We start from the raw sequence: 27,508 nt of genomic DNA on the forward strand, positions 1-27,508 counted from the left end.
ATTCCAAGGAGTCCTATAGATTGAGGGTTTGAAGGTAAGGTGAATTTTCGTTTCTGAGGCTAGGCTATGTCTGTTCTGAGGAGTCTCCCTGTATTGTAAATTTATTCTAGGAGGTCTGACTGTCTTAGCATTTCTGAAAGCCTGGCAGTGACTGTCCCTGTCACCTGTCCCTATCAAGGAACTCCGGCCCCGTGTATCTGCTCAAGGCGCTTTCCCTCCATGGTGGGCAATGAAGGGATGTACTCCTGCTGCTGAATGTCCTGACCTCAGGACACAGTCCTAAGACTTGTTCTGATATTGGTGTCCTGAATGTCTCTGTGGAAATGGAAGGTACCAGCACTAACGGCCCCCTTCTCCTCTGAAATCCTCCCTTAATCCTTGACCCTCTTGTCCCACTTCTTCCTCCATGTCTCCCAAGTTCCCAGACAAGGCTCTCCTCACTACGCTTCAGGAAGTCCTCTCCCTGGGGCTCTCTGAGGTTGGAACCCAGTGCCTGAGCCATCCCCAGAATCCTTCTCTTATCCCACAGCCTCTCTGGCAGCCTGAACCACCCCACACCTCCGCCCAATTCTCCTTGGACTCTTGGAACCCAGAGCCCCTGAATGGGGAGTTGACCATCCCTGAGTCCAGAGGAGAAGATTCATGTGGGGAGAGATCTGGAGCCATAGTGAGGCATTAGTTCAGGTCTAGATCAGGAAGGCTTCATGGGGATGGTCCCCTGTAGCCCTGACCTGATATCTGACAAGATGGGACCAGTGGAGGGGATGAGGGGGCAGACAAAGGGGGCAAAACTTACAGACCCCATAGACCTTCAGACTAAGCTCAGCTCATAAGAGAAAGCACAATAGCCCGAAATTGTACAGTGGATCTGAAAGAGGAGGGAAAGGGGGAAGACTCACCAAGGACGGTCAGATGGGTCCCTCCACCGAAAATATGACACTGTGACATAGCCTCGAACACAAACCCTCTGTCAGTCCCTCCACTGCTGACCCAGGCCCACCTGCAGCTGCACAGGAGGCCCAAAGCCCAGCCTCCTTGTCACGGGTGCTGGTCAGGCAGATGGGTGGGTGATGGGGGTGACCCCTGGGGACCTGGAATTTCAGTTCCATGAAGGGTTCAGATTCCATCCATCCTCAGTCATGGGGAGGAGTTGAGAGACCTCCTCTAGATATGGCATCAGAATTCCCAGCAAATGCCATCCTTAGGAAGGTGCTGTGTTCTTTCCTCAGTCTGTGTCAGGATGTCATTGTAGAAAGGGTGAGCAGGCTGTTTCAGCACAGAGGTGATGGAGCTGAGAGCCCTTTGCAGACTTTGGACTTGTGGGGAGGGTCCTGGATATGCCACCACATCCTCAGAACAGGAAACCATGGAGGTTTGGGGTGAGGAATGCAAAGTGTTGAGAGGAGAATCATATTTCTCTCCAATACTTAGATCCTTCTATAGGGTCCTGAGCTCCCAAATCTCTGCCTTTGGCTGGTTCTTCTGAAAGGTAGTGTGGTCACTGTTTAGTCCCTCTCCTGAGCCCCATGAGAGCAGCTGTCATGCTTTAGGGGTTTGTGGGCTGAATGGAAGCTAGATAGATCTGGTGGGTCCATCGTGCTTGGGGAGGCAGGCACTGGGTCCAACAATTTCACCCTGAGCTGATGTGTTGGAGTCTGTGCTGGTCTCTTGAACTGACTGAGAATCACACATTACCCACATAGAGGAGTATCACTAGCACAGGGTGACCCCACCACATAGGACACATACTGTATCCCTGCACCGGACCATCACTCTGTGATGTCTCTGACACCCAGGGCCTGGGTCTGCATCTTGGCCTGGAGATGTCACCTGCAGAGCTCACATAGGGTACACACAGGTCTGGCATTCTTTCTGTGACACACATGCACGCTAAGCCAGGACTCCTGCTGTCTTCTGTGATTTGCTCTTGCTTCATCTCTTAACTCCCTCCCACTAGCCCATGAGGTTGCTTTTCTCACTGCAGCTTTGACCAGAATCTCTGGAGCCTTCTATTGTTACTGGCTGGCATTAGTATCTTCAGCAGGGACTGAGTTTTCTTTGTTCACATCCCATCCTGGACTCCGTGCAACACCTCCTCACCCAGCTCGTCATGAGCCTTCCATAGAGATGCCCACCATGGCAGTTTTATAAATGAACCAATGGCTCTGTGATCATTATGTGTGTGCATGTATGTTTCTGTTCATTGGTACCTGTGTGTATGCTTGTGTGTGTTATGGCTCAGATCCCACACTGAGGTCCTAAGTAGAAGAGCCAGTTGAGAAATCTGTCAGCAGACCATTGCCAGAATCTGAGCCTTGATTTATAACATAGAGGTCCCAGGCATGTCACCTAAGCACAAGTGGTGGTCTCATGGGTTGGCCTGGCCTTAGAGAGAACCTAGAGAGCATAGCTGGAGTCTATCTCTCAGAGACCTTGGATGCCAGAGGGAACCAAGAGACACTGTTGTGTGGAGGTGCCAGCAGTGGCAGTGTGGGTGTGAGTGACCAGTGTACAGGCAGAGGGTCCTGTAGTAAGTATGACAGGGAGTCTGTGGAAGGGAGAACAGGTCATTTTTCCTGGGGAGTTAGGAACAGGAGTTCTCATAAGGAAGAGAGGAAGCTCTAGGCTGGTATGATGGGGAATGTCCACATGGGGTAGGAAACCAGGGAAAACATGGTGTTGAGTGGGGGTCTATAAGGAGAGAACAGTGGACATCATAAGAGGGGGTAGTTGTAGACAGTGTGGCACAGGTATAGGGTGAAGCTCAGGAATTATCTTAGAAGTCATGGAGACCCACGATCAGTGAGAGCAGGTATGACTGGCAGTGGACATGGTTCATACAAGTAGGAAAGTATACAGACATTGTGGAGGATGGTTTTTCTTGTTTTTGATGTTTGTATCTCCTGTTGAAGAATATTCTCTCACAATCTCGACTGATACTAAGACTACCTTTCAAAAAACATGAGGACATCTTCTATGGGCTCCTTTCTCATGAAGCCAAAAGAATGATGTTTCTGCCTAGAGTTGGTTGAGTTCAGGACACAAAATGTTAAACCCAAATGACCAGAGAACACAATTTCTGATTGAATAAAGGACATTTTATTGAGCATTGATTGAAGGGAGAAGGGCTGGGATGATCCTGGTGCAAGGGGAATCCTTCCTGTAGGTCCAATGGCTGCACACCCCCTGGGGTAGGTGGGGGTCCCTTGACCTAAGAGCACTCTGCGGGGACCACATTTTTCTCCACGGTGCTCCCCTCATGTGTGACCTGGCAGGTGAATCTGCTGCGAGATTTCCACTGGTTCGGTGACAGGCTCAGGTAGCTGCTGGCAGCGTACTTGTTGTTGCTCTGTTTGGAGGGCTTGGTGGTCTCCACGCCCTGGGTGATGGGGGTGCCATCTGCCTTCCAGGCCACCGTCAAGCCACTGGGGTAGAAGTCACTGATGAGGCACACCAGGGTGGCCTTGTTTGCGCTGAGCTCCTCACTGGAGGGTGGGAAGAGTGTGACCGAGGGGGCTGACTTGGGCTGACCTGTGGGGTGGGGGAGGGAAAAGAGGTTAGAGGTTCAGCATCCACCATGGGGTCACTTGACCTTAGTCTTCATGTGGGAATAGGTTCTTGAACATCCAATCAGGCCCCTAGTGCACAGTCTGTGTCCACGGGTCCATGTCAAAGGTGGGGGTGGGTTAAGGTGTTCCTCAAAAATCTCCCCACCTGTGCTGGGAGTCTTTGAGTTGAATTTCTGTCACCACCCATCCTGAGACTCTCCTGGCACCTGTCCTCCCACAGAGACATTGAACTCTCACTGTCCTGCCCCTGCCTCCTGTGACATGCTGACAGTGACTGTCTGGGCTCTATGTTTGTCCCTCTATGGTCAGGATTATGATGTGAGCTCTCTGACCTCCATTGAATCATCCTGTATACGATTCTGATCTGACACTTCTGTGCTGGGGAAGTGAAAGTCTTTGTCCTAAGAGATCTGTTTTTACCCAGATGTGTCTCTCCTGGGCTGTCCCTGATTGGGTAGGATCCTTGCTGATGATAGAGTGTCTGCCTGTGTCTCTTGTGTCTCTCTCATTCCATTGTCTTCTGCAGCCTTGCCCTCCATGTCCTGCAAATCAGTCATATCACTAGAGCCTTCATTCCATAGATTCCGCCTCTCTTTGGGGTATGAAGTATTTCCTGCAAGGACTCAAGTGTTCATCCAGTTCTCATATCCTTTCATTCCATGACCCTTTCCCTGGCACCTTCTCTTCTCCCCACTGTCCTCCCTCTTGCTGGTTTCCTTGAGTTTTCAGGACACCTCAGGGTTCTGCCTTGCAACCCCATGAGGCCTGGGGGTGGGGTTAGCTGCTCCACTGGTACACCATTGACCACCCCAGATCCTGAGTCGCACAGTTCCAGGGCCCTGTTTTAAACGTCTGACCCATGTGTCCCCAGCCTTGGCCCTGAGGGTGCCATGTCCCTGCAAATTCTCCACATGGTCACCCCCTCAATGCTCCCTGTTCTTTCTTCCATTTTCTATGGGGACTGTTAGTAACTCCCAGATATAAAAAAGGTCCAACACAAGACCAGACAGGAGAGGACAGACAGAGCACATGGGGGTCCCAGGATGACCCCGGCAGACAGATTTTAGATTTTAGGTCATTCCACCATTCCCTGTGCCTCAGGTAGGAGGTGTGGGGTTATGATGAACAAAGAAGCAAGCACGACAGTCAGTACAGGGAAGGGAGGAGAGCAGGGTCCTAGGGGCTGAGGTGCCGGGTGAAAGAGTAACCGAGACTTATATATAAGATACACAGAGAAAAAAAAAAACAGTCAAAAAATTCCCAGATGTCTGGAAGAGCAGGGGAGCAGGGAGAAGATGAGACTCACCTAGGACGCTCAGATGGGTACCTCCGCCGAACACCCAACACTGTGATACAGGCTCATACAAAAACCCCGTCCATGGGAGGCCCTGCCCCAACCCCAGCCCCCCACGTGCAGCTGTGATGGAGGAAGTGAGGGTACTGCTTCAGGCTGGTGTCTGCTCAACAGAGGAGCCACATGTCCCACACCCATATCAGAGAATAGCACCAATGCCCCCATGTGTACAGCAATAGGATCCTTGGAATCAATTCTTCCAATGGAAGTTGGTATCTGATTTGCTGTTTCTACCACTATCTCTTGGATATTGGAGTGAGTTTGTGGAAGGCTTTTGTGTCATTGTGAGTTATTTTCCATGGAAATGAACAGGACATCTCTTTTCTGTATGTTCAAACATTGTAATACCCTGGGGAGATGTGAGGTGAGGGTGGAGGGAGTACCCTCCCTCCCAAAGGATCCTTTGCAGGGAGAAAGAGTTGGACTGTGTATGGACATTGGCAACTAACTATGTCCCGAGACATAACTTCAGAGGGCTCTGTTTTATTGTCCCAGGGGATGTGCTAGTTTGGGACTGTTGTAAGTGATGTGTGGCCTGGTCCTGTAAGACATGCCAGCCTGTGTCCAGGTGACCTTGGGAGCAGCTCCAGCCAAGCACCAATCTGGGCTCATGTTGGGGAGGGTCTGGTATGTGACTGCTGCTATGCTTCTCTTAAAGAGTCTTAAATGCCACCTCCCAGGAAATGAAACTGGCATCAGTGATGAATTTCAGGCCTGGGCAGGTATGCACAAGATGAAATAGAATATGTTTTCCCTCAGAAAGCTGGAGCTGTTGAGATCTCCTGGGGTCATGTGAGTGTACCCAGGAACCACCTGAATAGACTCCCAGTGGACAAATGTCCATATGGGCAGACATGAAGCCATCATGCAGTGTGGACAACACTGGTACATTCCCAAAATCTGATCCATTGAATCCCAGCATGTACCAGGTCGCCAAATAAAAATGAATCAGCAGGGGAGGGTGGAAGGAGCAGGTCATCATCCTGTGAAGTAGGGAAGAGCAGGGAACAGTGCACATTTCTTCTTTTCCCTGCACATGAAAGGCACTCCCCACTTGGGTACGTGACAGCCCTCCCAGGAGAAGGAGGACAGAAATGAAATACTGCTGTGATGCACCCTTTCCATCCGATGGACGGAGTCTTTGAACATCAACACAGCTAATCCTACCTAAAAAGGTCCACTTGATGTGGGTCCTTTGGTGCAAAGTAGCCAACTGTCCAGGGAGGTGATTCTGACGTTGTACAAACTGGACCTCCTGAAGGATCTGATGCCAGAAGCCCTTTGCAGGATGAGGAAGCAGAGTGGATGGCTCAGATACAACTCTGGGAGGTTGTGGCTGCATCCCCACCATGGGAGAGTCCCAGCACCAGCTGCTCAGCCCCTTAGTCCTTTCCTTGCAAGGAAAAGTAGAGTGATGGGGGATTCTTACAGACCCAACAGTCCTGAAGACACCCGACCCCCACAATCACAGTGTCAAATGATTTTCAATACTCAGAAAGAGAAAAGGAAATACCCCCAAATAGCAATAACATCAACAATATAATTCCATGCATTCACTTGTGACAAGTTTGAGGTCTTCATTGATAAGTATTTTCATTGTTAAGGATTTACAGTTTCTACATGGGTTTGATCATGCTACTTTAGTTTCTGTTTAGGCCTTTATCTTCTGGTACACAGATGAAATCATTATTGAGAAAAAGGTATGATATCTGGAATTTGTTTGCAAATACTGCATAAGAGAGCAATTATTTTGTTGTTGTGTCAGCATCATCAGGGAATTGATAGATTGGGACCTGGTTGATGGGAACATGGAGGTACTCTTATTCCTCTGTCTCCCTATTTTGGTGTTTTCATTTTTCCTTAATGCACACTTAGAAGAAACTTACAAGAAGAGATGATTAGTGTGGGACAGTATCAGAGATGGGTAATTTTGGCATTCTACAAAGGGTCATGGACATGAGTTAGACATGGATGGCCTTCTCCCACATGTGGCCTCATAGATCACAGAAGCCATAAAGAAAAAATTAAACTAATCTGACACATAAAAATTAAAAACAGCTTTATGGTGAAAGACCCCATCAACAACAGGCATAAAACACACCAGGGAACAATATTTACAACTATGGACTTAACAATGAGTTAATATCCCAAATATATGAAGGGTTTCTATAGATCCATAAGAAAATACAACCAACTGAATGGAGAAACAGGCAAAATTACAACTGGTAAATAAATTCACAGTAGAAATAAAATCAGACAATAAAAAAACGAAAGGAAAACAAGTTTTACCAATGATCAAATAACCAATTAAACAACAAACATAGGCTCACTTATATTCATTGGATGAGCAAAAAAAAAAAAAAAGATCAACAATATCACATTATTGTCAAGGATGTAGAGGAAAGGGCACTATCATTCACTGCAGTGAATATAAGCTGGAACCTTTCAGAAGGACATTTGGGCATTGCCTAGGAACATTCCCCAAACACATTCTCTCTGATCGAGCAATTCCACTTTGAGCCATTTATCCATAGTAGATACTTAAGTGCACTTTATACAAGCACACATAACACATGCGCACATATGTGAGGATTTCCATTGCGGCATCACTTGTGATTTATATTTTTAAATGGAAACAACCTAAATGTCCATTAATAAGGGGATAATTAAATACAATCTGGTTCGTCCAAACTTTGAGGTTTTACAAAGCCATTACAAGAACATGGGAGATCTATCCAAATTGAGATAGAAAATATCAGTAACACATTGTTTAAAAAGCTTATTCCAGGGTATGGTTTCATTAAGAAAAAAGTCCCAATACCAACTAGGTGTTTGTGTGTGTGTGTGTGTGTGTGTGTGTGTGTGTGTGTGTGTGTTTTCAGGGACATATACACATAGGAGAAGCGTTGGAAATGTACTGACCAACCTGACAGTGGCTGTCTCTGGAGAATGGGTTTTAGGGTAAGATGTGTGGGGATGGTAAGCAGAAACATTGGATTTTTTCTTTATATACTTCTGTGGTTAATCATTTTTATTTTTATTTTTATTTTTTTTTACAACAAGTACGCATTACTCTTGTATTAAAAATTATTTTAGGGGCACCTGAGTGGCTCAGTTGGTTGGACATCCAACTTTGGCTCAGGTCATGATCTTGTGGTTTGTGAGTTTGAGCCCCACGTCAGGCTCTGTGCTGACTCAGAGTCTGGAGCCTGCTTCAGATTCTGTGTCTCCCTCTCTCTCTGCCCCTTTCCCACTCGCACTCTGTCTGTCTGTCTCTCTCAAAAAGAAATGAACTTAAACGAATTATTTTAGGGGCACCTGGGTAGCTCAGTTGGTTGACTGACTTTGGCTCAGGTCATGATCTCCCGGTTCAAAAGTTTGAGCCCCAAATCAGGCTCGCTACTGTCAGTCTGTCAGTGCAGAGCCTGCTTCAGATCCTCTGTCCCCCTCTCTCTGCCCCTCCCAAAAAAATAAATTAAAAAAATTATTTTAGAAGCTTGTGCTCTCCCAAAAAAATAAATTTAAAAAAATATTTTAGAAGATAAAAACCAAATTTATCTTCCTGTGAACATTTTCAAAAGTATAGAAAATTAGAAAGCAAAGTTTTAAATTAGGGGAAGTCCCATCAGCCAGAGACACACCATTGACATTTTTCTATTATTTCGGGCAAGCTTTTGAAAATGTACACATAAAGTATAGAAAATTAGAAAGCAAAGTTTTAAATTAGGGGAAGTCCCATCAGCCAGAGACACACCATTGACATTTTTCTATTATTTCGGGCAGGCTTTTGAAAATGTACACATACTTTAAAAACCCACACATAGTTGAGGGTTTGAAGATTCCTTGTGATTGATGTTCTATACTGTATTTGGCCACACCCTTTCTGCTGGATATTTAGATTATTTCCAGTTTTCTCCCACCATTAGTAATGTTGAGCTAGTCATTCTTGTTTATAAACCTTTTGTTATATCTTGGATTATTTTCACCTCTCCCCCACCATGAATTCATAGAAGTGGAATTGCACAATTTAAATAAATATACTTAAAAAATGACTTGCTGCATATTGTTAAAATGGTTGTACATTTTGGGGCGCCTGGGTGGCACAGTCGGTTAAGCGTCCGACTTCAGCCAGGTCACGATCTCGCGGTCCGGGAGTTCGAGCCCCGCGTCAGGCTCTGGGCTGATGGCTCAGAGCCTGGAGCCTGTTTCCGATTCTGTGTCTCCCTCTCTCTCTGCCCCTCCCCCGTTCATGCTCTGTCTCTCTCTGTCCCAAAAATAAATAAACGTTGAAAAAAAAATTAAACAAAAATGGTTTTACATTTTGGACTTCTATAGACAGTCCATGAGAGTGCCCATTCCTCCTGGTCAACCTCTGGTACAGTCACTTTAAATTCACTTGCTAATTTCATAGGTGGTCTTGGTACCTGATCCTTCCTCCCCATCCCCAAGATGCAGGCTTTGGCCGTTGTTTCTCCTGGGTCCTTAATCTGGCCTCACATCAGTCTCCTATCTGGAGCCGTTTTTCCAAACATGAATCCGACTGTGACGGTCTGCTACCTAAATCCCTCAACAACTCTTCTGGACTCCAAGATCAAGGACGCAGCACGTTAAGACACTGCACGCAGCACAGAGTGCCCTGTTGTGCCTGCACAACCTCTCTCTCTCCTCAGCCCAGGCCGCTCCGGGTGCCTGGAGTGGTCACATCATGTGTCAGTGACTCTTCACCTGTCAGACCAATTTGATTGTCCCCACACCTGGACATGACCCCCTTGGTTCAGGCCCACCCTCTCTGGGTCCCCAGGCCTGACCCCTGTGAATATTTATGAATAAGTTGCAGAGTGGACATCCTTGGTGGAGACTCAGACAAGCCCTTGCTCCCCTCTCTAACTGCCTGGCAGAGCACCCCTTCAGAATGTTGCGCCATTTTGTTTCAACACAGGACATGCTGATGAGGTCACAGGGTTCAGTCCTCTGGCTTCTTACAGTGCTGGGACTGTGCCTATGTGCTGTGTGACCTTGGGAAGGTCACCTTACCTCTTTGGACCTCTATCTTCCTCTGCAAGATGAGGATAACAGCAGGATCTGACTTGTGGGGCTACAGAGGGCGTTTCTGCCCCTAAAACGATTAGTGCCTGCTGGGCACATCCTGCTCCTGCCTGCCTCTTTCTGCCCTACCCAGAGGACAAGGGTGAGGCAGGTGCGGCACTAGTCCAAAATTTAAGGGATGCCCAAAACTCCGTCATCAAGACACACGATATTTTAATACAGTATTACAAACAAAAAATCAATGCAAAAAAAATCTGCGCAAGACAGATGTCAGCACTTTAAATACAGCCGGTGTCTACCCAGGTCCCTTCTCTCTGGCCCATTCTTCCTTCTCCCCTCTCTTCCCCTCACTGCTGCTCTCCTCTTCGGATGTCCACTCCTGGCTCCCACCTTAGGGAATTCCACATCCTCCCCTGCCGTGATCTTTTGGCTCCTTACCTTAGGCTCCTTCCCTCTGGGTCTCTGCTCAATGATGCTGCGTTGGCCCATGGCCAGGTGTAGCAGCAGTAGGGGACAGAGCTGCCTGGGGCCAGGGCTCTGTCCCCCAGGAGCCTCACAGCACACTTGGCCTGTCTCAGGCCTCATCTGCCCTCAGGGTAGAAGCTCGGCTTGAACTTCCAGGAGAGGGGCTGGCAGGTGCCTCAGGTCCCTCTTGTTGGCAGCAGTGGTCCCAGTGTGCCTGGCCCACATAGTCTTGTCCTCTGCCTGGGCCTTCTCTGGTCCCTGCACTCAGTGCCCAGTCCTCTCCAGGGCCCATGGCTGTTACCCCTGGAGATCTCCCTCAGAGTGACATCTGCCAGCTGCCCGGCTGTGGTCGATCCTGGGCTCCACCCCCTCCCACTGAAGCCAGCCCACAGTTCCTGCCCCTGGGGCCCTGGGTGGGGCATACTTGACCTGCCTTATTTCCGTATTCCTAAGGGTGACCCAGGTCTGTGGAGCATCTCCCTGGGACTTGAAAAGACCACAGTAAGCAGTTGAGTGCCCAGTGAATCAGGAATCACCAAGGCCTGAGTTCCTTGGGGTGGGACTGGGGCTAGGGCTTCTCTTCTGACCAGTCCCCCAGGCTGGGTCCCTGCACACTACATTTCCTTGGCAGGGTTGGTCAAGCCTGGCTGGTTTCCCTCTGGTCATCTCAGCTTCTCAGCCAGGCAAGGGCCCTGCAGGGAGCAATTCTATATCCCTCACTCAAGGAATAATGTCAGGCTCATGAATGTTGAAACTTAGCCTTAGGTCACCTCTGAGCCTCAGTTTCCTCATCTGTAAAATGGACACAGTTCCTCTGTAGCAGGGCAGTCATGAAGATGAATGAGATCATGTGAATGCTAAGCCCCAGTATGTAGCAGGTGTTGAACAAATGTCCATTCCCTTTCCACCATCCTCGGACTTTGGGCTTTAGAATAACTGTTGGCATGTCCTGGGGGACGTTTTCCTGTATTACAAGTGAGAAAACTAAGGTCCAGAGAAGATGAACGCTGGGGCCAAGGGTGTTCTGGGAGTGGGCTGCAGGGTGATCTAGAATCTAGGAGTGAGCTCCTCCCCTGCATTGCAGCCCTTTGTCCACCTGGAAGGCTCATGCTTTGGTTCCAAGGGAGGTGAGGTTTGGGTTCTGTTGGGCAGAGGTGCAGGAGGCATGGACTGCACAGGTGCTTTGGGCTGGAGGCCATTGGAAAGCCCAGGAATATAATATGTAATGCAATGAGGCTGAGGCAGACAGCGGGGCCGGCTGCTGGCTGAGCTGAGATCATTTCACCTATTTGAGGATGAGGAAATTGATGTTCAAGCAGATTCTATACAGAGGGCTGGCCCTTGCACGGCTCCAGGACATGCTTTGTTGATGTCTGTGCATCAGCTCTCCGGGCCTGGTGAAGTCTCACTGCTCGGTGAAGAGAGAATTGAAAGCAGCAGGTTGTAGGATCCCGCCTGTCACCCAGCGCCTCTCTTGCTTTCCAGTTGCCTTTTCTGCTGCAAGGTCTTTTAATACATCTGCTCAAATCTGGGTTGCAGCCCCTCAGGGCTTCTAGTTTCTGTTTCAGCAGCCCTAAATGAGGCCTCCCAGGCCTGCCAAAGTGACTTTCCTGGGAGGTCCCTTTAAGAGTTGTGTGTCCCATGTTTTGAGTCAGGCACTCCTTAACTTTCCTGCTACATTTGGCAGGAGATCATCCTATCCATGGGATGAGGCCCACACCTGCCTCTGACCTTGGGTTCCTGGTACCATGGGGGCTGGAGTGGCATGTGCCCTAGGAGTCTAGACCGAAGCTGTTCCCTCCTGGCACCCCTGTGTGGGTGTGACACTCACCTACTACCCAGGGCCCAGAAGTTGTGGTTCTCTGGGGGACAGCCCCAGGTCTTGGGAAGAAGGGGCTCTCCCTAAAGGCAGCATCCCCAGCTGTGCCTCTTTTCCCCCACCCCTGCACCTGCCACAGCCTCTGGGCCGCCACTGCCATAAACCACATCCTCTTGTGGTGGCTGCAGTCAGAAATCTGGGTCTGGTTGTTTCCTGGGGACACTTGAGGGATGGGCTGGGTCTTCCCAGATGGTGCAGCTGCAGCTCTGACCCACCCAGGCCTGCCCCTCACCTCCTTCCTGGATTGAGATATACCAAGGGCTGGATTCAGGCTGGGCCAGAGGAGTCCAGGTCTATCTGTCCCCCTTGGTAGACCCCCTGCTGAGGGTCCCTGGCTCCTCTGTGCCCTGCCCCAGCCCTTCTCCCATGGAGTGTCAGGGTGTGTCCTTGTCCAATCACTTCTGTCCTGCTTCCCATGTCAGAGGGTGCCCCTGTCTCCTGCTGACCAGTCTCCTGCCCACTCTATACTCCACAAGCCCCAGAGACTGCCTAAATCCAGGTCTCTCCAGCACCTTGCTCCACCACCCCCCCATCCCCAAACTCAAGCCAGCTGGGCCTTCTCATCTCACAGTTGTGCATGGGGTGTGTGTGTGTGTATGTGTGTGTGTGTGTGTGTGTGTAACAAAGTATCTGTCTGGGGATGTGACAGAGGTTCTGGAATCTCTCAGAGTTCTTGGAGTCAGGGTCTGGCTCTGCAGCTTCTGAGCCCCACTCTGAGGGATCCCCAGGATCCCTGGAGACCCCTACTCCTTTGTTGATCTTGGGGGTGCAGTCCCACCCCACACTCCAGCTTTCCTCCAGCAAATGGAAAGAGAATTCTACTGCTTCTGTAGATGTCACAGACTCATGACCCTGGTGGGGACCTTCTAGTTCCTTCGACTGATAAACTGAGGCACAGAGAGGGAGAGTTTCTTTCCTAAGACACACAGCGACTTGGTGTAAAGACTGTGTCTTGGGACTTACCAGTACCAGCCAGAGACCTGAGAGGACCAGGCTTTTTTTTTTTTTTTTTGCACATGAGGTGGAGCCAGCCTGGAACTGAAGGATGGAGCTTGGGAACTTTTCAGTGCTTTAACGCCCAACTCTCCCAATACAGCCGCCTGGAGTGCAGTCCCGAGGGGACAGTCCAATAGGGGGCAGCAGAGACCAGCAGTAGAGGGAGGCTAAACCTCAGAAAGGGCTGGAACTCAGAAGGGGCTGGCCAGACAGAGGCCCGGGAAAGGCTCCAGTGGTGGTGGCAGGCGGGAGGATGCAGAGGACGGACTCTAGTCCAACATCTTCCCTGACACCCACCTAACCCTTGCAACCACGGCCTGGGGTGAGGCGAGTGAAGCGAGTCACTCCAGTGTGGAGTGGGGGGGGCGGATACTGAACTGACTTACAGTTTTGATGTTATATTTATTAAGGGATTTTTCTGCATTACGATGTGAAAAAAGATTGCATTAAATATTATTTTGATGACGAGTTTTGGGGTCCTCCCTTAAATTTTACATGTAACGATAGTGGCTTACTCTGCTCATACTAGTGCCGGCTGTATTTGATACTCTAGGGAACATTTTTTGGGGGGCGGTGTGTGGAGGAAGTCGGGGGGCGGGGTTCTGGAGTGGGCGTGGCCAGAGCCCTGTGGTTCCAGCCTCACCTGAAGAGGTGGGTTGATGTTTGCATAGCGGAGCCCAGTTTTCCAGGCCCTTTCCAAAGTCTTGGATTGATACCCGGGAGGGTACACTCCCTTCATGAGGACCTGCGTGGCAGGTGGTGGCTTTGTAGCAGCCACAGCTCCTTCAGCTCTTCCACCGGGAACAGCCTCCTGGCAGGTCCTCGCGGGACAAAGCACATTCTTAGAGAGGGTGGTGCAGCCTCCTTTATTACATTCATACAAAGCGCTCCATCCTGATGGCTACCAATACTAACGTAATTTACATTCGATTCTTACTTCATTATTCCTAAAAGCCCACACACCCTCACATTTGTGTATAACTACACGTGTCATATACCATAGTAGCTACTGCACTGTGTGTGCTAGTTCCATAATGGCGAATAGCCTAGTGACTTACCTTGTTTTAAAAACGTTGTTATAAAATAGATAATCACATAAAATCGACCTCACTTTATTGTTTGACCATTTCTCCAGACACATCCTTTGCTTTTCAGTGATTTTACAATATTCCCCGAAATACCCATCCAGATGTTTACTTGTGTTGACAACTAGAGCCAGTTTCTAACAGAAGTACGTCTGAATAGTACCTTGGACAGTGAGGACTGGCTTTGCCAATTAGGTTAAACAGTGGGACTCTTCCCTAGATTGAATGATTCAAATCGGCAGTCCCAAGTTTTGGAGGAAAAAATATAGTTTAAAACACATGAGAAGAGGAAATAATGTTTTTCAAAAAAATTTGTAAAGATGCAAAGATGCACGATGATTACAGATATTTTACTTTTCCCCAATCTTTTATTTTTTTTAAATTATTGTTAATATTTATTTATTTTTGAGAGAGAGAGCATGAGCTGGGGAGGGGCAGAGAGAGAGAGGGGGACAGAAGTTCCGAAGCGGACTCCACACTACAGCAGAGAGCTCGATGCAGCTCGAACTCACAAATGATGAGAACATGACCTGAGCTGAGGTCGGCTGCTGAACTGAGCTACCCAGGCACCCCCAATTTCTTCCCAATCTTTTAAATTACATGACACACAAGGGATCTCTTAGTAAGTTCTGTTCAAGTTTCTTGTTGCATATCCAGAAGCTGGGAAAGTGGATGACAGATGGCTAGGTGACACCTCTGTGCAGGTGGTCCCCTCTCCCCTAGAAGCTGATACTGGGATGGAGCCAGACTGCAGGAGTTTTACAGGGAGAGTGATTGGGACCAACCCCTGTGCAAGGGTTGGGTGGGAAGCAGGATAGGCAGGATGGGCAGAGGGAGGAATCAGCTATAGGGGAGCTTTGCTGTTGAGATGGCCTTTCCCAGTTTCCCCAGGTGGGTTGAGAGGCTGGGCCTTCAGGCCCTCACGTTGATCAGCCTTTAGAGGCCAGCTGCCCAGGGCAGGACCATGGCTCAGCTCCAGGTGGCTCTCTTCATCAAGGTTGCTGACAGATGAGGTCAGGGCTGTTTGCAGGTGCCTTTCCCAGCAGATGCGGCAATATGCCCTTCATTCTATTCCGATGGTGCATCAAACTGTCTACTGGTTCAAATCCTCTTGAAGTCAGGTGGTTTCCAACTCTTTGCTTTCAAAAAAAAAATTAAAAGAATATGAAATAGAGCTGCCAGCTGATAGATAATTGAAAACAATAATTTTTGACAATCAACCCCTAATGATTTTTGGCACATAACTAGGAAGGAGCTCAGATCTGTGAGTGAAATTGTATTACAAAACTTCTGTTTATGAGACCAAAGTTTCTTTGAGCTTCATACAAAAATGAAAGCCAGGGGATGCCTGGGTGGTTCAGTCAGTCAAGCTTCTAATTCTTTTTTTTTTTAATTTTTAAAAAATGTTTACTTATTTTTGAGAGAGGGAGAGACAGAGCATGAGCAGGGGAGGGGCAGAGAGAAAGGGAGACACAGATCTGAAGCAGGCTCCAGGCTCTGAGCTGTCAGCACAGAGCCCGATGACGCGGGGCTTGAATACACGAACCGGGAGATCATGACCTGAACTGAAGTCGGATGCTTAACAGACTGAGCCATTCAGGTGCCCCAAGATAGATCATAGTCTTAAACATAACATTTAAACTATAAAGTTTCTTTTTTTGTTTTTAATTTTTTAAAAATGTTTATTTACTTTTGAGAGAGAGAGAGAGACAGAGACACAGAGTGCAAGAGGGGGAGGGCAGGTAGAGGGAGATGCAGAATCTAAAGTAGGCTCCAGGATCTGAGCTGTCTACACAGAGCCCGGCGTAGGGCTCAAACTCATGAACCATGAGATCACGACCTGAGCTGAAGTCAGATGCTTAACTGATTGAGCCACCTAGGGGCCCAAAGCTTCTGATTCTTGATTTGGGCTCAGGTCATGATCTATTTCACGGTCACGAGATGGAGCCCTGTGTTGGGCTCCATGCTGAGTGTGGATCCTCCTTGAGACTCATTCCCTCTCTTTCTCTCTCTCAAAAAAAAAAAAAAAAAAAAAAAGGAAAGGTAGGACAGAATTGATACAGGACCCTGATTCATTCTAGTGGAACATCATATTTTATCAATGGATCCATGAATCAAAAAATGAAAATTTTAATATGTTTATTTTGTGTTGCTCACATATTGCTATGAATAATTATGATGCCAACTGGAAGAAAACTATTTAACACTCAAGATCACAGGCTATGAAACTAAATTTTAGAATGTAAAAATTTAGTGCATATTTTTAGGATAGAGATGTATGACAGTATGTATTTCAGGTATAAAAATATATAAGCAGATCAAATCCAGGAAGGGGTGTGGAATGAAAACAGAGTTCAAGAAGAGGAAAGAAAGTTGAAAAATTTCTAAATGTTACATAGTGGGCATCCAATTATATGACATTTGCTTCCACTCAACATGTGTGCAAGAGCTCTGTGAACATTTTACAAACTTCTGGTGAAAACTTTACATGTAAACTTACAAAGGAGCAGGGAGTGTGAACCTCGGTTCTTTTGGAGGGTGGGTGGGCAATGGTGCTGAGGGCTCAGCTGCAGGGCCGGGCCCCCTCCCCTGCAAGGAGGCTCTTCTCTGATGCATAAAGATCCTGGGTCTCAGCGAAGGGTGATCACATAAACCAACACGTGGAAGGACCCCCATGAATCAGGGGCCAGCTAGGAGCTGCGCATTTTCCTTCCAGTATCTTGACTTTTCAGATCACTCCTGAGAGGAGTGAGGAGCTACTTGCCTGGAGAGGGGACAAGGCTGTGCCAAGGTTCAGCCAGTAGGGGGACCTCTGGACCCACAGGGCACCACAGTCTTTGTGATTCAAAACAGGCCCCCTACCTCCCCACCCCCTACTATTTCTCAGTGTGGTAAACAAAGGCCCTGAGGGGAAGTCTTTCCAACCCTGAGGGTCAGGGCCAAGACCAGAGAGGACACCCGACCCTAAGACGTGGCCTATGGCTGTTCAGAGAATGGAGAGAATGAACATCAGGCCAGGGCAGGAGCATTTGTGTCTCACTTCCCCATCTGTCTGTGTCACTGTGAGTCATTGCCAGGTGCTCCCAATGACATGGTAGGTGGGACAGAAATAGCCTCGTCCTTGGCCTGGGCCCCACTGGTGGTCAGGGTGGCCATGTTCCCTGAGTTGGGAGCCAGAGAATCACTCAGGGATCTCTGAGGGCCAGTTGCTGCAATAATAGATGGGGGCCTGGCCTGACTTCTGCTGGTGCCATTGGACATATTTCCTTCCAATGTTGTTTTCTCCACAGGTGATCCTGGCGTCTGTCCCAGGGCCACTGACACTGACAGGAGCCGAGTCAGCTCATTGGAGGCCACAGAACCTGCAAGAGAGATTATGAGAGGTGGGTTTCCAGCTGACGGGGCTCTGCCTTCCTGGCCTGGACCGAACTCCAGAGGTTTCTTGGCCCCCAGAGTTGTCCCCACCCATCAATCTCAGCCCCAGGGACCCATGGGCCTAGCTGGTGGATAAAACCTTTGAACAAATGAGAAACTCCCAGTCCCTTTTTCTGGGCAGGTGCAGCCCCTTAGAGCTCACACAGGGCCAGTGAGCAAAATGGGAGATTTCACCCCTTTAGCCCCTCATCCTGCAGCAAGGTGAAGAGATCCTGTCCCCCACTGGGGCAGGAGCTCAGAGTCAGGGCCAAGCTTGTCCCAGATCCCAGTGAGCCTGGGCACAGCACCTGTGCAGTGAGAAAGGAGGCCGACGAGGAGAGGGGTCCAGGCCGTGGTGGAGGCGCCCCAATTCTGCTACTAAGGTCCAAGTCTGGGCAAAATTCCTCCTAAGGCCTCTCTTTTTCCCTTGCTGGAGACTCCTGCTGGTTATGCAAATCAATGGGGGCTCTGGAGCTGTTGCTGAAGAGCTTTGTGGTTGCAGAGAAGGGGGAAGGGCTCAGCCCCAAGGCACAGAGAGAGGACAGGTATCCCTTGTAGTCTCCACCCCCAGCCCAGGGGATCCTCCTCCTGGTAGTCACTAGTCTGGGGCTGTAGCCCCCATTCAGTCTGTGCCCTGGCCTCCATCCTGGGCTGTTCTGGCCACTGAGAGACAGTCTATCTGTGTTTTCAGGTAACCTGAAATCGTGCTCACTGAATCGTTCTGGGTGCTGTCATGAAGGTGGCCAGAGTCATGGTGGTGATACTGAGATTGTCTTGGGCTCCCAGTCTTTCCTCTGCTCCATTCTGGCTCAGGAGGAAGGTGGTTAATATCATCCAGGAGTTCCAAGTGTCTCATCCATCAATGTGTTGTGGTGGGGGCCTCGAGCTGGTCCGCTTCTAGCTCCATCTCCATAGCATTTCCACACTGAGTCTCCTCTGACATTCCCAGGCCCCAGTGCAGTGACACTCCTCACCCCTACTCCAGGGAAACCCTGAGGCAGGAGCAGCGTTCTATTGCAGATCACAGTTTGTGAGAGCCAGAACCTGAATAAAATTTCCTCCTTGCCAGGTGCACGTGGAGTTGTTAAAGGTCCATGGAGCTGCTGTAAGAGTCTACCCTTGGCCATGAGCTCTTGGACAGGTGGTAAGTGCTGTGTCTCAGAATCTCCAATGTGTGGCTGGGGCAGGGACATATCACATGCTCAAAAGATATGATTTGAGTATAAGAGAATGAAATTGGCTGAATTCTAAGAATACTTCATGTGAAATTGAAATGATAATTTTGACTTCAGTTGCTAGGGAAAATGCATTAGGTAATAAAAATATTTAATATAATGTATGAGGTTGAGTAATGGTTATTGAATAGCTGCTGTGTCCTTGGAATGGAAAAAGAAAAAGAAAAGAAAATTGGCACCAGCCCCCTGGAGACGGTTTAGGGGGGAAAGGAGGAACTTCTCTTCGAAGCCAGGACAGGAGGCTCTCAGAGCAAAGAGGGGGGTACAATGTGTGTTCTCAGAGGGAGGGGGCTTTATAGACTTTTTTTACATTCTATAATTTATTTATTTATTTATTTATTTATTTATTAAAAAAAATTTTTTTTTTCAACGTTTATTTATTTTTGGGACAGAGAGAGACAAAGCATGAACGGGGGAAGGGCAGAGAGAGAGGGAGACACAGAATCGGAAACAGGCTCCAGGCTCTGAGCCATCAGCCCAGAGCCCGACGCGGGGCTCGAACTCACAGACCGCGAGATTGTGACCTGGCTGAAGTCGGACGCTTAACCGACTGCGCCACCCAGGCGCCCCAATAATTTATTTATTTTTTAATTTACATCCAAGTTAGTTAGCACATGGTGCAACAATGATTTCAGGAGTAGATTCCTTAAGCCCCTACCCATTTAGCCCATCCCCCTCCAAAACCCCTCTAGCAACCCTATGTTTGTTCTCTATATTTAAGAGTCTCTTATGTTTTGTCCCCCTCCCTGTTTTTATAAAATGTTTTATATTTTGCTTCCCTTCCCTTATGTTCATCTGTTTTGTATCTTAAAGCCCTCACATGACTGAAGTCATATGATATTTGTCTTTCTCTGACTAATTTAGCTTAGCATAATACCCTTAGTTCCATTCATGTAGTTGCAAATGGCAAGATTTCATTCTTTTTGATTGCTAAGTAATATTCCATTGTATATATATACCACATCTTCTTTATCCATCCATCCATCCATCGATGGACATTTTGGCTCTTTCCATACTTTGGTTATTGTTGACAGTGCTGCTATAAACATTGGGGTGCATGTGCCCCTTTGAAACAGCATACCTGTATCCCTTGGATAAATACCTAGTAGTGCAATTCCTGGGTCGTAGGGTAGTTCTATTTTTACTTTTTTGAGGAACCTCCATACTATTTTCCAGAGTGGATGCACGAGTTTGCATTCCCACCAACAATGCAAAAGAGATCCTCTTTCTCCGCATCCTCGCCAACATCTGTTGTTGCCTGAGTTGTTAACGTTAGCCATTCTGACAGGTGTAAGGTGGTATCTCATTGTAGTTTTGATTTGTATTTCCCTGATGATGAGTGATGTTGAGCATTTTTTCATGTGTCATTTGGCCATCTGGATGTCTTCTTTGGAGAAGTGTCTATTCATGTATTTTTCCCATTTCTTCACTGGATTATTTGATTTTGGGGTGTTGAGTTTGATAAGTTCTTTATAGATTTTGTATACTAACCCTTTATCTGATATGTCATTTGCAAATATCTTCTCCCATTCTGTCAGCTGCCTTTTAGTTTTGCTGATTGTTTCCTTCGCTGTGCAGAAGCTTTTTATTTTGTTGAGGTCCCAAAAGTTCATTTTTGCTTTTGTTTCCCTTGCCTCTGGAGACATGTTGAGTAAGAAGTTGCTGCGGCCAAGGTCAAAGAGGTTTTTTGCCTGCTTTCTCTTCTAGGATTTTGATGGGTTCCTGTCTTACATTGAGGTCTTTCATCCATTTTGAGTTTATTTTTGTGTATGCTGTAAGAAAGTGGTCCACATTCATTCTTCTGCATGTCGCTGTCCAGTTTTCCCAGCACCACTTGCTAAAGAGACTGTCTTTATTCCATTGGATATTCTTTCCTGCTTTGTCAAAGATTAGTTGGCCATACATTTGTGGGTCTATTTCTGGGTTTTCTATTCTGTTCCACTGATCTGAGTGTCTGTTTTTGTGCCAGTACCATACTGTCTTGATGATTACAGCTTTGTAATACAGCTTGAAGTCCAGGATTGTGGTGTTTCCTTTGTTTTTTGTTTTTTTTTTTTTCTTCAAGACTGCTTTGGCTATTTAGGGTCTTTTCTGGTTCCATACAAATCATAGGATTGTTTGTTCTAGCTCTGTGAAGAATACTGGTGTTATTTTGATAGGTATTGCATTGAATATGAAGACTGCTTTGGGTAGTATTGACATTTTAACAATATTTGTTCTTCCTATCCAGAAGCATGGAATCTTTTTCCTTTTTTTTGTGTGTCTTCTTCAATATTTTCACAAGCTTTCTATAGTTTTCAGTGTGTAGATTTTTCACCTCTTTGGTTAGATTTATTCCTAGGTATTTTATGGTTTTTGGTGCAATTGTAAATGGGATCCATTCCTTGATTTCTCTTTCTGTTGCCTCATTGTTGGTGTATAGGAATTCAACCGATATCTATGCATTGATTTTATATCCTGCCACTTTGCTGAATTCATGGATCAGTTCTAGCAGTTTTTTGGTGTAATCTTTTGGGTTTTCCATATAGAGCATCATGTAGTCTGCAAGGAGTGAAAGTTTGACTTCCTCCTTGCTGATTTGGATGCCTTTATTTCTTTGTGTTGTCTGATTGCTGGGATTAAGACTTCCAATACTATGTTGAATAGCAGTGGCAAGAGTGGACATCCCTGTCTTGTTCCTGACCTTAGGGGGAAAGCTCTCAGTGTTTCCCCATTGAGAATGATATTAGCATTGGGTCTTTCTTATATGGCTTTTATGATCTCCAGGTATAATCCTTCTGTCCCTACTTTCTTGAGGGTTTTTATCAAGAAAGGATGCTGTATTTTGCCAAACGCTTCCTTTGCATCTGTTGAGAGGATCTTGTGGTTCTTGTCCTTTCTTTTATTCATGTGATGAATCACATTGATAGTTTTGCGGATATTGAACCAGCCCTACGTCCCAGGTATAAATCCCACTTGGTCGTGGTCAATAATTTTTTTTAATGTATTGTTGGATCCGGCTGGCTAATATCTTGTTGAGGATTTTTGCATCCTTGTACATTAGGGAAATTGGTCTATAGTTCTCCTTTTTAGTGGCGTCTTTGTCTGGTTTTGGAATCAAGGTAATGCTGGCTTCATAGAAAGAGTTTGGAAGTTTTCCTTCCATTTCTATTTTTGGAACAGCCTCAAGAGAATAGGTGTTAACTCTTCCTTAAACGTTTGGTAGAATTCCCCTGGAAAGCCATCTGGCCCTGGACGCTTGTGTTTTGGGAGATTTTTGACTACTAATTTAATTTCTTTACTGGTTATGGGTCTGTTCAACTTTTCTATTTCTTCCTGTTTCCGTTTTGATAGTGTATGTGTTTCTAGGAATTTGTCCATTTCTTCCAGATTTCCCATTTTATTGGCATATAATTGCTCATAATATTCTCTTATTATTGTTTTTATTTCTGCTGTGTTGCTTGTGATCTCTCCTCTTTCATTCTTGGTTTTATTTATTTGGGTCCTTTCCTTTCTCTTTTTGATCAAACTGGCTAGGGGTTTATTAATGTTGTTAATTCTTTCAAAGAACAAGCTTCTGGTTTCATTGATCTATTCTACTGTTTTGTTTGTTTGTTTGTTTGTTTGTTTGTTTTTTGGTTTCAATAGCATTGATTTTTGCTCTAATCTCAATTATTTCCTGTATTCTGCTGGTTTGGGTTTTATTTGCTGTTCTTTTTCCAGCTCTTTAAGGTGTAAGGTTAGGTTGTGTATCTGTGATCTTTCTGTCTTCTTTAGGAAGGCCTGGATTGCTATATACGTCCCTCTTATGACTGCCTTTGCAGAGTTCCAGAGGTTTTGGGCTGTGATGTTATCATTTTCATTGGCTTCTATGTACTTTTTAATTTCCGCTTTAACTTCTTGGTTAGCCCATTCATTCCTCAGTAGGATGGTCTTTAGTCTCCAAGTGTTTGTTACCTTTCCACATTTTTTCTTGTGGCTGGCTTCTAGTTTCAGAGCGTTGTGGTCTGAAAATCTGCACGGTATGATCTCAATTTTTTTGTACTTGTTGAGGGCTGATTTATGTACCAGTATGTGATCTATACTGGAGAACGTTCCATGTGTACTGGAGAAGAATGTATATCCTGCTGCTTTAGGATGAAATGTTCTGAATATTTCTGGTAAGTCCATCTGGTCCAGTGTGTCATTCAAAGCCATTGTTTCCTTGTTGATTTTCTGTTTAGATGATCTGTCCATTGTTGTAAGTGGGGTGTTGAAGTCCCCTACTATTATGGTATTATTATCAATGAGTTTATGTTTGTGATTAATTGATTTATATGTTTGAGCGCCTTCACATTTGGAGCATAAATGTTTACAATTGTTAGATCTTCTTGGTGGATAGACCCCTTAATTATGATATAATGCCCTTCTTCATCTCTTGTTACAGTCTTTAATTTAAAGTCTGGATTGTCTGATATAAGTATGGCCATTCTGGCTTTCTTTTGTCCACCAATAGCATGATAGATGGTTCTCCATCCCCTTACTTTCAATCTGAAGGTGTCTTTAGGTCTAAAGTGGGTCTCTTGTAAACAGCATATAGATGGGTCTTGTTTTCTTATCCATTCTGTTACCCTATGTCTTTTGATTGGAGCATTAATCCATTGACGTTTAGAGTGAGTACTGTAAGATATGAGTTTATTGCCATTATGTTTCTTTTAGATTTAGAGTTTCTGGTGGTGTTCTCTGGTCCTTTCTAGTCTTTGCTGCTTTTGGTCTTTTTTTGTTTCCTTGTCTTTTCTCCCTCAGAGAGTCCCCCTTAAAATTTCTTGCAGGGTAGTTTAGTGGTCATGAACTTCCTGTGAAAATGAATACAATGAAATAGAATAAAATGAAATGATGGAAGTAAAACAGAATTTGAAAAATTTACAAAAAAGTAAGAAAATATTGTAGAAAAAAATAAAAAATATTTTTAATAAAAATTGAAAATAAAAATACATTTTTTTCTCTTTCCCTATTCAAGAAAAAGAAATGAAAAAGAAAAAAAAAAGAAAATTGAATAGATGGAGCAGCGAACAGACTGAAATACCATTGAAATCACATTGTCTTCCCCTAGGTGTCAAACTATGAAACACTTTATAGTCTGTAAACTAAGCAGGTGGAGAGACTTGTGGTGTTCCTGAAGAGCAAGGTTGGCCCAGGTGCGGGGCTTAGTGTAATGGCTCCATTCTCCACTAGATGGTGCTGCTTAGCTTACTGGGGTGGATTATTGTGGAGCTTGTGTGTGTGTGTGTGTGTGTGTGTGTGTGTGTATGTGCATGCGCAAGAGGGGCAAAAATGGCGTCACCCATCTACCAGTCTGTAGTATTAGAACTCTGTTCTCCCTGATCGGCAGTCGCGCACCCTTCCTTTGTCTCCGGTTTCCGTCCACTCCCTGCTTTTACACTGTCTGTGACCAAGCTGTCAGGTTGCCAGGCGGTACCTCCCTCCTGAGTTTTATCTCAGATACGGCTGTGTTTCCTGACCCCTCACTTCTGAGGGACTGTGGCTTTGACCCACTCAGACCCTCTGGGGGAGGGTCTCACTGAGCAATGGCCAGGTGCCGGCTGCACCCAGGAATGTTTGCGGACCGTGCTGCTGGTGATGCCCAGAGACTGTGGCTGAGTGCCAGCCCACCCCAGAAACAGTTCGCGAGATAGTGTAGCAGCAGCTTTTCAGAGATTATGGAAAATCACAACACAAATCTGTCACCAGGCTTCACCCACAACAAGCTTGTTCCAGCACCAGCCACCAGGCTTCACCCACAACAAGCTTGTTCCAGCACCAGCGAATGTGGTTGTTGTTCAGGATCCTTTGGGATCTTTGCCTGTGGGGAGCCCTCCCAGCAGGGGAACTGCGTCTCCCGTGTGTCCCGAAGACACCTGGACTTCAGTCTGCTTCCGGGGATTCGTTCTTCCCACCAGAGCACCACCAGGTATTGAGCTACAGAGTTTCAGCCTCTGCACTCCCCCTGTTTATAGAGTCTTAGTGGAATTTACACCCTCTCCTTTCTCCCTTTTTGGTTCAGTCCCTGCGGCTGTTTCCACTTTTCCACTTTCTCTCCAGCTGCTTTTGCGGGGGGGGGGGGGGGGGGCGGATACTTTTCCCGTATTCTCCCCCACCCCCCGCCTCCATTCCCTCTCCACAAACAAAAACAGCCCCCTGCCCTCCATGGCTTCTCCCCCAGTTCACCTCTTTGCTCCACGTACCTGCTAAGTTCTCTGGTCAGGTTGTGCAGATTGTTGTGTTAATCCTCAAATCAATTTTCTAGGTTTGCAGGGTGGTTTAGTGTTGATCTTGCTGTATTTCAGGGACGAGACACACACACACACACACACACACACACACACACACACACACACAAACAAAAACAAAAACACACAAAAAACTTCCATGCTGTTCCTCCATCTTGTCCCATCGTCCTGGGGGCTTTGCAGACTTAAGAGAGCCTTAACACCACTGGGGTGTATGTAGGAGATTGAAGTCCCAGGTCTGTGCCTAAGAAATAATTACTGCAAGATCTGGATCAGAGGAATAAGGAGCCAAAGGATTTTGTACATCAGTGTCAAGCATGATACTTAAGAAGGAAGATACCTTTTCCTTCAGATCTTAGGTCATGGTTACTAGCTCCCCCTGCCATGTTAGGAGCCCTGATACCAGGCCCACTCCATCACCAGGTGGCTAGGCAAGTGACCTCTGCTGCCACCTGGGTGGTGGCAATAGCACGCAGGGTTCACGCCATGTCCTCTGGGACTCTGTATGTACTTTCAGTTGTCATGTATTAGACATATATGGTATTGCTTCTCCCCTAGTTGGGATTCACGGGTCTAGGAATTGGGGTGGGAGTGCAAGTAGCAGCACTCACTGTTATCCCCAGTGAGCCATCAACTAAATGTTCCCTTGTCATCCTTGGGACTTTGTGCTTTGCTTGATCGCACGGCCCTGCTGGCTGAGTGTGCACCATGAACCCTTTGGCTCTGCCTGGCAGTGAGTCATTGGGAAAAGTAGGGGGTACTGGCTGGGGTGATTCTTGGCTACTGTCAAAGGGTAAGGGATTTTCTACCACACAATGAGGGTAAGTAGGTGGATGTATGGATTCAGGAGATCCCCTAATATTCCCTGGGTCTGTGACTGTAGTCATCAACTCACCACAATACAATTCAACAGGTCTGATAATGGGTGAATGTTCCGGAATGGAGGTTTGGTCGTCTCAACTGGCAGGGACCCAACTGACTAACTCAGGTGTTTGCTGAGGGAAGGGGAATATGGAGTGGGTGGTGAAGATGTAACTATAGACATAACTCTGACCACAGGGTAGTGGCAGAAATGAGGACAATAGAAGGAACAAGTGTTTCTTCCTTATGTTGATATGAATATGTTTGGAAACCTATTAATCCTATGTTTCTGGTTTGTTCTCCTGGGTCATCTCATTATCATCTAACATCCAATGTGTTCATAATAGTTAACTTTATGTCTCAATATGAAGCTATAGGATATCATTTCAGCTGGGACAAAAATAAATACCACCATCAGACAGTAGTATACTTTGTATCCTCCTGGGAAAGGATGAACATGTTGGTAATTTTTCATTGGATAGTTTGGATAGTTTGTCACATCACGTGGAAGCATGGCTGCCAATATTCTCTTTATTTGGAGATTGTGGTTTGCCTGGATTGGGTGGATTTCACGTGGATGAGGTTGGACTGTGGTGGCTTATTATGTGTCAACATCGACAGACTGAACTGTATTTCACAGAATTGTTTTCTGTCTGTATTCTGGGGTAGGGTGGGTGTGAAGAAAGAATCTGTGCGAGATCTGGGGGGTAGAAGTGACATTGCACCCATTTTGTGTCTCAGTCCATGGTTGTGTATTTTCTGGTCACTTTGTAGGAGGAGGCAACTGCCCCAATGTCCCTCATTCACCATCAGGATAGATGTGACCCTTCAACTGTCTGTCAGAACCCAGAGCACCTAGTGTGTCTGCATCTTTTCTCATTGTTTAAAAATACGAGGAACAATCTAATCTGTTGGGGATTTTGACACGTATATTGGGGGTTTGGGGCACAAACCAGAGCTTTATGTGTTTATATAGTAGCCTTTTCATGTCCCTGAAGACCCTGTCAGGGATGCTGGCCAACCTGGATTGGGTTCCTGGAATCAGACTCTGAGATGGAGAAGTACATGTGTAGGAGATCTGGAAGGAGGAGGAAGGTCAGACTGGGCAGAAGAAGTGACCCACGTGCAGTGAGACATCAGATGAGGCCTCCATCCCTGCAGGGAGCTCTAAAGCTGAGACCTTCAGGACATCTGAACCCGAGGCAGGGCCTTCATTCACTCAGGCCAGCATGCACCTGAACCTCTCTGAGAAGGGGCAGAAACCTGGGGAGGCAGTTGTCTGATCCAAGGGCACTTCGCAGTGAGGAGGACCCCTGTGAGCTGTCAGGGGCTCCAGGCAGAGGTGGGTGCATGTGT

The 27,508-nt window shown here is 46.8% G+C and overlaps 2 protein-coding genes, 1 long non-coding RNA gene and 2 gene segments (V, D, J or C); 1 reads left to right on the forward strand and 4 right to left on the reverse strand.

Moving 5' to 3' along the window:
- LOC122470399 (immunoglobulin lambda-1 light chain-like) overlaps nucleotides 1-27,508 on the reverse strand; it is a 214,345-nt gene that overhangs the window by 33,862 nt on the left and 152,975 nt on the right. The gene's annotated exons all lie outside the window — the stretch shown is intronic.
- LOC122470398 (immunoglobulin lambda-1 light chain-like) overlaps nucleotides 1-27,508 on the reverse strand; it is a 336,020-nt gene that overhangs the window by 29,227 nt on the left and 279,285 nt on the right. The gene's annotated exons all lie outside the window — the stretch shown is intronic.
- Nucleotides 1-27,508, reverse strand: part of LOC122470393 — a 644,196-nt gene that overhangs the window by 14,673 nt on the left and 602,015 nt on the right.
- The window catches only part of LOC122470388, a 901,179-nt gene continuing 876,747 nt past the window's right edge, over nucleotides 3,077-27,508 (reverse strand). The window contains 2 exon segments of the V gene segment in view: nucleotides 3,077-3,531; nucleotides 4,876-4,913. Of these exon segments, the coding sequence occupies nucleotides 3,212-3,531; nucleotides 4,876-4,913 (358 nt within the window).
- Nucleotides 17,273-18,952, forward strand: LOC122470950. The gene is made up of 3 exons (XR_006294037.1): nucleotides 17,273-17,488; nucleotides 17,685-17,777; nucleotides 18,878-18,952. It is a non-coding gene; the product is annotated as an uncharacterized LOC122470950 (long non-coding RNA).

This window comes from Prionailurus bengalensis, chromosome D3 (genome assembly GCF_016509475.1).
Source record: "Prionailurus bengalensis isolate Pbe53 chromosome D3, Fcat_Pben_1.1_paternal_pri, whole genome shotgun sequence".
Lineage (NCBI taxonomy): Eukaryota > Metazoa > Chordata > Mammalia > Carnivora > Felidae > Prionailurus > Prionailurus bengalensis.